General features: G+C 38.9%; 2 protein-coding genes across 2 annotated transcripts; one reads left to right on the top strand and one right to left on the bottom strand.

Moving 5' to 3' along the window:
- Window positions 1-8676: 8676 nt before the first annotated feature.
- LOC131664989 (serine/threonine/tyrosine-interacting protein B-like) lies at window positions 8677-10864 on the top strand. The gene is made up of 5 exons (XM_058936540.1): window positions 8677-8865; window positions 9285-9386; window positions 9460-9611; window positions 9685-9873; window positions 9953-10864. The coding sequence occupies exons 1-5, from the start codon at window positions 8824-8826 to the stop codon at window positions 10143-10145; spliced, it is 678 nt and encodes a 225-aa protein (XP_058792523.1). The 5' UTR covers window positions 8677-8823; the 3' UTR covers window positions 10146-10864.
- Window positions 10865-11052: 188 nt separating this feature from the next.
- Window positions 11053-12652, bottom strand: LOC131664990 (NPC intracellular cholesterol transporter 2 homolog a). Its single transcript, XM_058936541.1, has 4 exons — window positions 12525-12652; window positions 11852-11965; window positions 11605-11786; window positions 11053-11531 (listed from the first exon to the last, which is right to left on the bottom strand). Exons 1-4 carry the CDS (start codon window positions 12592-12594, stop codon window positions 11448-11450), a joined length of 450 nt encoding a protein of 149 aa, XP_058792524.1. The 5' UTR covers window positions 12595-12652; the 3' UTR covers window positions 11053-11447.

Raw genomic sequence — 12652 nt, 5'->3', positions numbered from 1 at the left:
TTCAATAAAAGGGAACGTTTGTTTGATTATGCAAATATCAATAGTTTGTAAGAAATGCCATTTTCATGAGCTACAGCCGCCGATAATCGCATGGGTTTAATGTTCTCCGGTGTACTACTTTTTGATGTTTATACACGAGAAGCATACTTTGCGTGAATATAGTGAAAATTTTAATGGCATCGCGTTGGCCGACTATTCATATCCGTTACTACTGCAGCGACTCGTTTCTTCATCGCATTGTTCTGTCTGCATTGCGAACGAAACATCATATATTTAATTATCTAATAAAAAAGGTTTTTCCAACATGTAGATCGAAAGATGCATTTTTATTGATAGTTGAAAAGAAATCCACGCGCGCACTACTTCTCAGGCGCAAAAATAAAATAAGTGTGAACAGAAGATAGGCGCAGCCCCGGCAACTTCCCAAAGGTAAAAAAGACTCGTAAAGTTGAGACATTACTCAACGACTGCACGACACACGAAATTGGTAAATGCGCAGGTGGTTAACCGGACGAACCGGTAGGTTTGGACTTGATGCGGAGCTTGGTGCCGTTTACGAGAGGCGCGGTCAAGCGTTCGTTTTCATCTCTTCGTTTCCGCGCTCGACAGTCGGCGCGCGTCGGCGGTTACGTCACTTACGCAACTGCACTCGCACTACGCTTTCTCTGGATCTCGTTTGCTTGCTCTGAGATTAGGCTGCGTGGCCTTGCGATTCGTTCGGGCATCGGGCTGATCTTGGCTCGCCGAATCTCGGCGAATCTCGCGAGCGGACGTCGAGCCGAGCAACGCCGCGCGGAACAAGCAGAAGAAAAAGAAACGACGTGTTTCGCATTCCCGTGGCTTTTCGGTGCAACACGCCGTACAAATACATTAGCGCGTAACTGCGGTAGACCGAATTGTAATAATTGCGCGCGCCGCGAGCAGCGCATATACATCTGCGCGCTCGCCGTGGTTATGAAAGTAGGCCGATCGCTCGAGGCGCCTTCAGGAAAACTGATTGTGTTCGCTGCGCTGCTCTCTCGCTCTCTCGTAAAGTGCCGAGTACACTCGCGCGAAAGGATGCGATCTTGCGCCGATACGACTTTATGATTTCCTTCGCTTCTTTTCCTTTGATGCGTTCGTAGCAACAACAAAAAACTGGCTTTTCTTTTTCATCGTTTCATTCAACTAACTTTTCATTTGACATTCGCGTGAGTTCGGTTAAGATGATCCCAGACGAAATTGTAAAGTGTGGTGATTCGCGATTAATGGGATTAACGCGACATTTGGAGAATGTCAATATTTCATGGCAATATAAAACGTTTAACTTGCTGCTTTCTGTAGGTTAGTAGTTCACAGTTTATGGTCTCGTAAAGGAATTAATTGGTGCATTTCTATGATTCGTATAATATAAAACCTTGGCCTGGCATATTTTGATAACCATAGTTGACAATTTTCCATCCGATTTTCTCTTAACCCAAATTCACCGAATGATCTTTTACTTATTTCACTAAGTTTCGTTTCAATAAGCGTTACGAATATAATTGCAAGTTTCGCAAAAAATCTAAAATATGCAAATGATTTTCTCTAGAAAATAAGACTACACACGCAGTCCACAGATATACACATTCGCACCTTTTATATAATGTGATACTTTCATCTGGTGCTGTGGTAATGCAAAATCAGGCTGAAATATATTATTTTATGCAAGGTTCACTTTCGACTCGGATTAGCGAAAATTTTGCATACAAATCTCGTTTTCCGGCACGACTTTATTTTTGCGAAAATCGAGTTTTATATTACGTGTGCCAAGAATATTTAATTGCAATCATATCACAGCTTTAAAACGCCTAAAGAAAATGAAACAAGGTAAACCCAATCGAGTGATTTATGTTATTCATTTGAACATAAAATTATTTTACGAGACTGAAGTGTATAAAAAGTTGTAATGAAACAGACATCGAATAAACTGCGTTCAATTCAAACTCAATGACTCTAAAGAAAAGATAGCTGAGAAGAATATAAATAATGAAACTGGCAATGTATGCTTGATGACATTCTAAATGACAAATAAATAACAAAGTTTAAGAGTGTATCGTCAATGTATTCCGAAACTCCCAGTTCCTTGAAATGCTAAATGCAAATCGGCATCTTGTCAATAGTTAAAACTACAAGAGCATAATAATTCAATCATACGTTTGTCGGAAAAAAAATACTCGAACACACAGAGGAAAGCAAGAAGGATTGCCCCCAAGGGATTTATCGCGTGCGGAGGCCTGCCTGATTTATTATTAACAAAGTTATGCGGCTAACGATGTCTAATCTCTTATACATCTCCAATTTGCGACAATCCGTCGGTCGACGAAATGTTGCAACCCTATAGTCGAGACGTATTAAAATTCAAGAAAACAACTAACCCGCAAAAAGAAAAAAGTTGTCGAATTTGATCCGCGCGATTTGTTCATGCAAATTAATCGCGGAGGCACGAATTTCAACCCACTCACCGCTGCCGCTTGGTCGAGCATAAAGTTTCGCTTCTATATACATAATGCGGCAATATTAACGTTCGCCAGTTTGCCTTTTGCTTCACGTGATAGCTTCGATAGTTTTATGGGTTGGTCGTTTGAAATACTCACAAGTTTTTTTTTCAAGCGAACTTCTTTTCCAGCGCAGAGAGAGGAAAAACAATTCTGAAAATTATCAGTTTTTAATTGATTTTTAGCATAGTTTATGGAAAGACGAAATAACTGCTTATAAATAGTTTTTAAACAAAAGGAAATGAAAACGTTTTTCTAAAGGTTTTCGTGATTTATGAAAAAGCAATTTGTCTTTGACTTTTAGTTTCTATCTATCAGCGACCACGTAACATCGAGTGATTATCGATTCAATCGTAATCATCCATTAAAAGTCATATACTCGGTTCGTACAACAAAACTTCTTCATCAAAATAAGTTTCATGTCGAGTTTGTAATACAAGCCAACAAAAGGAAAGAAAATTAATTTTCCTCGCGAAACAATGACGCCGGGGAAAAAAATGGATAACGAAACTGCGAGATGATAGGACGCGCGATAAGGTTGCTTAAATGAATGGCCGTGTATTTAGTACATAATCACATACAAAAGGAATATACTTAATGTGAGCAATGTGCAGTATTATTTCACGCCTGCAACCAACATGCAACATGTGTGTGTGTGTGTGTGAGAGAGAGAGAAAATTTCATTCTGTGTTGTTTTTACGCTTCGACGCTCGTGGCTATCCCACAGTGTGTCATAATCCATAGAAACGCAGTTCGACCGATTCAAGATAGAAAGAAAGAAACGAGAATTGCATCTTTACGATGTCATTTTTATTTAATCGCTCGACCCATTTACGTTATTAATGAGCGAGCATCCGTCCGGCCGCTGACATTGGTAAGAATACCCGATGGTAGATGTCTAATTGATACTAGAGCGAATGATTGATTGGCTTGTAAAAAAATAGCCGACGAATGTTTATCTAAAAGTGCAATTCGCGTTGGGATAAATTATTTTAGTCAAAGCGCGCGGTGCTTTTACGACGCATCGCCGTAGTTTTTCTACAAGACAGTTTACGGTCGAGCCGTAAAATAAGGGGCGGGAGTGGGGGGGGGGGGGGGGGGGGGGAGAACGACGCTGTATATACATATTATAACTGGCGGCCGCTCAGCGCACCAAGTTGCGATACTTTCCATTTTCCTCTTACGCAGCGTTAGTGCGATTAATCGTGATAAACTGTAACTTGGTCCGTGCCAAGTTGTACGTCGGGCACGTTGACGGCGGCAGAATCAAGGAAACGGAGTCGAACAATTAATTAAGAGCGAAATTTTCACTTTGGCGAAATATCCGAACACTCACGCCGGCTAATTGCCGAGAAAGAATTTTTCATTAAAGGCTAAGAGTGTCGGATTGCGCAGTACGTGTAGGCTAATGTAATTTGGCGCGTGCGCGCGGTTCGCTGCACGCGATCGAGGAAACGCTGCCGCGCGCTTCACGAGAACAGTGCACGCGCGTGTGGTTTTTTCCCTCCCGCGCGGGCGTCTCCTTAGCATGACGCATAATTTACGCCTTGGAATTTTTCGAATTCTAACCGGATGATTGCGCCGTTAGCATGCCGTTGCGCGTCGACGATTGCGAAGCATTGTGTCCGTGGATCAAGGATTCGTCTCTTTCCTCGGCGAAGAACCATCGGCTTCGCCATAAAATACCGAAAATATTTGGTAGCCCCGAGTGATGGAGTTGGCCGAGCGAATATTAATCCAAGCCAGCGAGAAGTGAATCACGAGAAAAACGCAACTTGATCGCGCGCGCCGTCTGCACTTCCGCGTCGCACGCACGCACGCATCGCTGCGATCTACGCTGCGCTTTCTCTGAAATTGCGCTAGCTCGGGGGATATGTCTTACGCATTTGCATACTCATAGCCGGATTGATTTTAGTTTTTCCATCGGCGTCCAATGGTACTAGCCGCCGGTGAATAATCATCGCGGAAATTGGGGGAGCATAACGCGAGAATTACGAGCTGCTTACAGCGTCGATGATCCCCGACGAAAATTTCCGATGGATAATTGGGCTGTCTCGCGCGAAATTGGCCGATGTTGCAAGATGCTAATAACTACTCGCTGCCCCTTGCTTTTTTTTCCTCTGTGTATTTGACAATAATCCGTTGGAGCTACGCTCTGCCGAGCTTAAATCTCGAGCGCAAACGCACACCGATCCGCGACTATAATTAATGGAAAGTCGATTAAGTAATAAAATAATTGTCCATCGGTGAGGCAGATGGAGAAGGAACGCGCGCCGCGATGAGCCTCCGTATCGAAGGCTCCGAGTTAACACGACGCATTTCTAATACTTTCGCCGCGCGGCACAGAGCCTTTCATTGTTATTACGTATCGTATTATACACATACTGCACTTCTTTTTTCGTGACGCAACGCTGTACACGCTGTTTGGAAACGCAGCTACACCGGCAATTGGCTTGATTGTTAATAGGGCAAGTTATTTTCTCTGCTCGATATTTCATACGAAATTCAATGTTTTTACGTAACCGTTCGGTTGCGTCGCAAAGACCTTTCGAGATTTTTCGGAGGCGCAAGATTTGCCAGCGCGGTCGGCAGCCGACTAATAGGCGCGCGGGTGTGACGGTCAATCAGCCCGTCCGCGCGCCGCTGGAATGTTAATTCGATTGAGCGATAATCGCGGGCGCAACGCGCACGAGATCGGCGTGTCTTTTTTTCCGCGGCGCGCTCGCGCAAACGCGCTGCGCGGCTAAACCGATGCGCAATTAGAGACGGCAATTAGGGACTGGCAAACCAGATCAGCAGCGCAAGGAGAGCGATAAACCGCTCTCGCGCGCCTTTTTTCTGTCCCTCTCGGAAGGCGGCTCGCACTATACACATCTCGACCCTGTGCCAGTGCCCGAGGCTGAAAATCGACAAATCGGGAGTGGCGCGCGCCTCCGTTGCCGGCGCAGGCAAATTTCTCAGCGACGCCGGCCGAGGGCGGCCAGTTGCAAGCGGGGTGCGCGCGCGCAACGGCGTTGCGCCGGCGGATTATCGAGATCGGCTCGGAGGTACGAGACGCGCGCTCTCTCGGCGCGGCGCGCGTTGCGAAAGCCCGGAAGAAATTGCGCACGTGCGGCGCGCGCGCGTGCCATTCTTTTGTCTCGTTTATGGAAATCCCGGCTCTTTTCGAATGAAGTAATTTTATTGAGCCGCTGCTTTTATAGTTGCAGTTTCTCTAATTTTTTTACGAGCGCTCCCCGAAGTCTATTTGGCTTAGCTAAATTGCAAAATTCTTCGGCTTGCTTTTCTTCTCTTTTCGGTTGCGCAGTTTTCGAGCAAATTACTGCTTTGGACGTACGAGCGCATACCGAGTTTCGGTAGGGTTACTGCAGTGCCGTACGTGAGAGAACGCTGCTGGGAAAATTGTCAATGATCACGATAATTTACGGATTACGCGCACGCGCCTGCGCTCGCTCGAACGCGCTACTCGGGCACAGCATCGAATGCCTTCGTTGAAGCTCAAGGGAGCCGACAGCACCGACTGCGGGTGCTACGGAAGACTCGTCGAACTAACGGACCGTGCTACACGCGTGCAAGCTCCGTGTCGAAGCCGCCGCTTCTATTCGAGCAGGTATTCGCTTTCGGCCCTCCTTCCGGAAGCGCACACCGACAACCTGAGCCATTCCTAATCAAAAATTATTAATCCACGACGTCTTCTAGAAGGACCAGGCACTGCCGTTCAGTAATGCACGTCCTCTGTTATTCCAATGATAGAAAAGAATCTTTCTCAAATTGTTCCACCTTGTGGATGATCTGTTATTTATTCGTCGATCGGTGTTATTACAATAGTTCGTGTCCATTCTATAACTAAAGCCGCTTCAAATTTTGAGCTATTTTGAGCTCTACAAGAGGCGACGCGCGAGGCTGCACTAGAACTACAACGTTTTATCAAGGAGACAAAATGTAAATAATGGTGCGTCTCATGCCGTCGTGTGGCAATGTTCTACTGTTGCTGGAACGCTACATACTACGACTATCCCTGTCAACAAATCACTGCTCTTCACACATAGCCACTTCGGCAAAAGCATCAACAGCAACAGCCAAACTTGTTATAAATAAGAAGTAAGAAAATGCTTACAGCGCGTATTCTTCCATCCGAGATTTTGTTACCTCCGTTTTTTATTTCACTTTTTAAATTTCTTCACTGGCGTTGTTCATCCATTTAGTATGAAGGCTTAGAATAACACTGACAGTAGTTTATTGCACAAGTTTTTCGTCGTTATATCGAACAAAGAATTGAATATTAAATTTTTTCAGCGATATACAACGATCAGTTTTATTGATACTATTCATCGAATTATCATTTTATGGGAACGTAAAATAATACTTAGTGCAAGTTTTCACGTACTAACTTTTATCATTTTTATCTGGTGTATTTTAATATAAAGTTATCACCCTCTAAGTCAGAGTTTTCGACCTTGAAAGTTAGCGCATTTTCAGTGTTTGAGCAACCCTTCTACTAGTACCATGCATGCACACCTTACTAATTCGTCCTTCATTATTTCTTTTAAAAAACTTTAACGTCGAACAATGCAATAAACAGATAAATTGTATTTTAATTCCATTATACGAACAAACCAATGTGCAATTAATATCTGAAAAATTACCACGACAGTCGAATGCGATTCCATTTTTCATCAAGTGAAATTCGAACGGAATAGCTTATAAATAATTTTATAACAACAAACAATCATATTACGTATTGTCAAATATGTTAGAAAGTTTATAGACTTTTTTGGACGCAAATCAGAATTATCAGCAAACATTTGTCAAAATAAATAATTGTTAAAGAAGAATAACAGTATATTTAAAGTCGTATCTCGAGTATTATTATCTGTAAAATATTGCTAATTGCGTTATAATTTAGTATTAAAGTCATATTCTTTTTTATGTAAATACATCTGCTTTCATTTGAATTACTGACCCCATAGCACTTGTTCTTAGAAGTTTATTTTATCTAGCAAGATCAATAACTGACATACCTCATTCCAGCGTTCACGCAACAGCGTGATTCTATTTTTAAGCTACTTGTTTTGAATTTTTTTTAAAGAAAAATGGAAGCAGCATTCGAATGTCGTAATAATTTTTCCGATATTAAACGCACACTGCTTTGGCCGCATAATGGAATTAAAAAATAATTTGTTTGTATACTATGCATTGTTCAACGTTAAGATTCTTTAAAAGAAATAATATGAAAATTAGAATCATCTGCAAACATGAAAATTGCATTGCACTAGCGCCACGTTTGAGTCTTATAGTTAGTAAAGGGGCCGTTTAAATACTGAAAGAGCGCTAACTTTCAACGGCGGAAACTCTGGCTTGGAGGGTGTAGCGCAAGTCTTAAAGAAAAATGAGATGTCTGATGTTCAAAAAATATATCGTAGTTAAAAAGTTATTAAACTCCAAAATTAACATAAAACGTCAATTTTAAAACCTTCAACTATTAATAACTTTTGTAGTATGCATTTTATAAAATAATTGCAAGACAGCCTTTCATCATATTAGAACGGGCCATATTATCATTAAAAAAATTGTCTATCGTCACTAAAATGTCACTTGTTCATAATTGATTTAAACAATTCCAATTTAAATAAAATGTACCATTTTCTCGAAAAAAGAACTAACGTATTCGGATTTGGCGGCCAAAAATATAGAAGAATAACCATTTTATTTTCTTTACATATAATTCTATACAGGAGCTGGATTTTGACTTCGTAAGGTGGTCTCGTTTGTAATCATTAATACTCGTTAACACATCTGATCAATTATTGAAATTATTCCGTGTGTATATATACAATATATACAATAATACGAAAATAACGTATACGAAGAAAACTATAACATTTTAAATGAGAATTTGAAATCAATAAAATCTATTAGTTTATATATTAGATTTGCTCTTGTTGTCTTCTATCTATTACCAAGCATTTTTAATTTGTATGAAAAATTCATATAATAACGTTATTGTAATTATCACTAAACTGATGATTCTAGTAAAAAGATGCTATGTTAATTTCAAATCAAACGTTCGCAACTATGAGAATTTCAAACTTACCCGCTGAAACGATCACGTTGGTAAATCTGCGACTTCTGTGAATTTCTTATCAGTATCGCCGCCAAAATGAGCAAAAATCCGCGAAGCTGACAGACAAAGACGTGGTTTCATAAACAAAACATACAACTTCTTGGATAATCTTCATAAAGTAGCAGTCGATCCATTAGCAAAAAGTTAATTGTTCATTATATCAAGCACGTAGAAATAAACGACATGCTATCTGCTGCCGAGGACAACAGGGCTTTCCAGAACGAGGTAAGCTCAACGCTGAGGTTATGTCATCGTAATGTTTTGAGCTTTCTTAGAATATACGTTTTTTATCCTCTCGTTCCTTGTTTTTAATACATTTTTATCAACTTTCATTCTTAATTCAGGCATATTTGTCTCATATTTATTTTGACTGCCCATGCTTGTGTTAGCTAAATTGAACAAGGACATTAATTGTATTTTGATTTTTGTTGTACAAAATTTGCAAAATTCTTGTTGGTTGGTAAAATTCTTGCTGACTTAAAAAAAACATTGTCTGTTTGAGAAAAGGAAATGGTAGTTTTTGTTTATATTCATGAAAAATTACTGTCTTTCTTAATTTATTCATTCAGAAATCAATGACAAAGAATAATTATTACAACGAAATAACATATGTTAAGGTAATAAAGAATGTTTTTGTGTAATAGGAAACTGACTTGGATAGTGAGACTCTTACAGAATATCCAAAAATTTCTACCAGATTAGATACCCCAAAAGAGTGGACCTATGTCATGCGAAGGAGTATGCAGGTATCAATACTTATAATTTTACTATTTGATATATTTTGAGATATCATATTATACAAGTACTTTCTTTTATTAGGAAATTGTCCGTGGGTTATACTTAGGTCCTTACAGTGCTGCGAGTAAATCTAAATTGGATTCTTTATTAGAGTGTGGTATTACTCATATTATTTGTGTTCGACAAAATATAGAAGCTCACTTCATCAGACCTAATTTTCCTGAAAGATTTCAGTATGACATTACTAATATTTTTCATAAAAGAATATATCCTTGATTCTTAACTCTAAATTTGTTATTGTTATAGGTATCTTGTCTTGGACATCGCAGACTCTACGACAGAGAACATTATCCAACATTTCCAGAAAGTTAAACAGTTCATAGATCAAGCTTTGAATTCTGGAGGTCAAGTTTTGGTTCATGGTAATGCAGGAATCTCTAGATCGGCAGCTTTGGTACTTGCTTACTTGATGGAGACCTATGGATTGACGCAACAGTAAGGACAGATGACTTTTATAAATTTTGATTATAAACTATTGTTCTACAGACTTTCAAAATTGTATGTTATCTTATAGGAAAGCTTATGCCATTCTACAGCAGAGGAGGTTTTGCATCAATCCAAATGATGGATTCATGGCACAATTGCGTGAATATGAGCCCATTTACCAAGCTCAGAGACTGTGGAAAAATGGTCAACTTCCTGATCACCATGGAAATAAACGAGGTTTTGAAATAGATGATAGAACTGAAGCTATGGACAGTTGTTGATACCACTAAAGTGCCAAAGTTACCAAGAGACTTACCTAAATTTAAAACATTTAGAACTGAATTTATTTATTAATTTTTTTTAAATCAAAGCTGAGATACTGATAACGTGTTTTGTACAGTTTTGAATATAAATATGTATTAACTTTTTGTTTCAGTACAGTTAACGATGTTAACGATTTTGACGACTGTAAATAGTATTTCTAAGCATAAATATTTTCAAACTTTAAAGTAATCACGTAATATTCATGATAAGATGCAAATTGAACAGCTTGTAAAATTCCCTTAAAATAATTGAACGGTATTATAATTGCGTCCGAAAGTTAAGAATATTTTATATTGCGAAAAAATTATTTTTACGTTAATTTAAATTTGCGTTGTCGAAAAATTTATAAATTATGAGTTTATGATACAAACATAAAGTGCTTTGAAAGAGAATAAGTGTCTTCGAATCGTGAACGTTTTCCTAATAGCTTTAGTTTTTGTAAAAAAAGAAGAGCGTCCACATAGTATTACTTGCGTAAGTTAAAAATGCGTGTGTATTTATCATCCGAAAAAAAACCTTTTTAGTTACCATACTTGTAATCTCGAGATACATAGCGTAATAATACAATAATTACATGACGATATTTTGACATTTTGTCGACATAAAATTGAGATAGTAATTTATTTACGGGAAGTCATAAAACGAAAATACTCATTTGGTTAGATACTTTTATAATAATATTTATTAATTAAGATTTACATATTTTTAGTAATTGTTATTACGCTTGTAAAAAAATTAAAATATAAATCATATTTTGCAACCTACGAAATCACTTCAATTTTTTTCTATACATTCCGAAAGTTTATATAGGTTACGGTCACAAACTATATGCTTTAGGAAAGCAGTGGGTAAATTTTGAAATAAAATTGTGTTAGTCCGCTTCGAGTTGAATCTAATATTTTATTTTTTTAAATAAAGTAGACTTTTTACAACAATGTTATCTTAAACGAAGATAGAAATCTATAGATTTGTATCCTTTTTTGATTTCGCTCTAATCGAATTATTCGATGATCAAATTCTTCTAATAATGTTTAAAATAATAGTATTTATTTAGTAAGATTTACATAAAATAAAATGACTCGTACTTAACGTGTTGCGTAAAAAAAGACGAAAATGAAATCTGCAACATCTAAAAGTAACTTGATTAATTTTTCCAAAACGAGTTTCAGGCAATTGGTTTTCATGAGCGTGAAAATCCTGTACATCCAATCAATAAACGCAAAAGTCCTAATTAAATACCGCAAATCACCAATCAGTAATTACTTGAGCGATACGGGAATCTCAACGCAAACAATATTGTCGCCCTTTTCGTCTTTCAATTCCCATTTGACTACGACGGATACCTGAAATAATTTATAGACCATGCTATTATTGAAATGTAAAATCGTCAATAAGAGATAGAGATAAATAAAATACCGTGGGGTATTTGGTAAGAACAGGCAGAGTCGCGTGGTAACTGGTGCCAGTTCCAGCAGGTAATGGGCAAGTAACACCCGAATGATTGTCAAAACAAGCCTCGGCGTTGGGAATCGGAAAGGGTACGTCGATGTCCTCGATTATACCGTGCACGACTGCCGTTACTCTACTCGTTGCTTTGTCTGAAATGAAATGCGACATTGTAGCTTATTTAGGAAACTGGGAATGATTGTTTCGCTAAACTCACTTGGGGTGAAATGTAGTCCAATCGAAGCATCGGTACCTTTCTGCAAAATACACGCTGGGCTTGACAGGTCGCAGTTAGAGACTTCCACTTTGTCAAACTGACCTGACGTCGAGCCTGCACGAGAACACGTGTAATCAGACGTTTTATAACTATACTCGATCGTTAATGTTCAAACGCGAGCGAAACAATGAAACGTTGATCTGTCAGGCTGTTTTTCGTTTGGAAGCCTTTGATTAACTTATGCAACGCGATGCGCGGCAGGATTTGTTACATGATGGGCTGTGTTTTTGAGTTTTTCCTTGTACAAGAATTAGGCATAAGGAAACTGTGATTTCGGGGCTACTTGTCGATTACGTAAATGATTGTCATTTTCATGTTTTGATGGACAAGTGATTGTTATTTATTCACGGCGAAAAATATGTTTCAAAAGAAAGAAATGATAAAACATGTGTTGTGACCAGAGATGTGTTTTTATATTTCACTTTTGGTTTCCAATACTCCAACGAAAATAAAGGTATTATAAATTGGATTTATCGCACTGGAGGCCTTGATTACTTGACAGTGACAAGAGTCACAGTCTGACAATTTACGAAAAATAAATAAAGACACTGAATAAAGACAGCAAATCTCATTTATGAAGTGAAAAAAAAAGTAAAACCGATTGAAAACTCACCGCAATCTTTGAACTCGACAGCGCGAACGGCAGCGCAGAGCGCAGCAAGTAGTATCGTGAGCAGTCGCATCGTGAGAACGCGCTCGAATAAAGCGTGTGCGACGGGCTTCGTTTGCGCTTCGCGGCAA

This window comes from Phymastichus coffea, unplaced genomic scaffold (assembly GCF_024137745.1).
Source record: "Phymastichus coffea isolate CEN01 unplaced genomic scaffold, Cenicafe_Pcof_1.1 PCOF00047, whole genome shotgun sequence".
Classification (NCBI taxonomy): Eukaryota; Metazoa; Arthropoda; class Insecta; order Hymenoptera; family Eulophidae; genus Phymastichus; species Phymastichus coffea.
The sequence above is the reverse complement of the archived record's forward strand: the minus strand, read 5'-3'. Positions and strand labels throughout refer to the sequence as shown.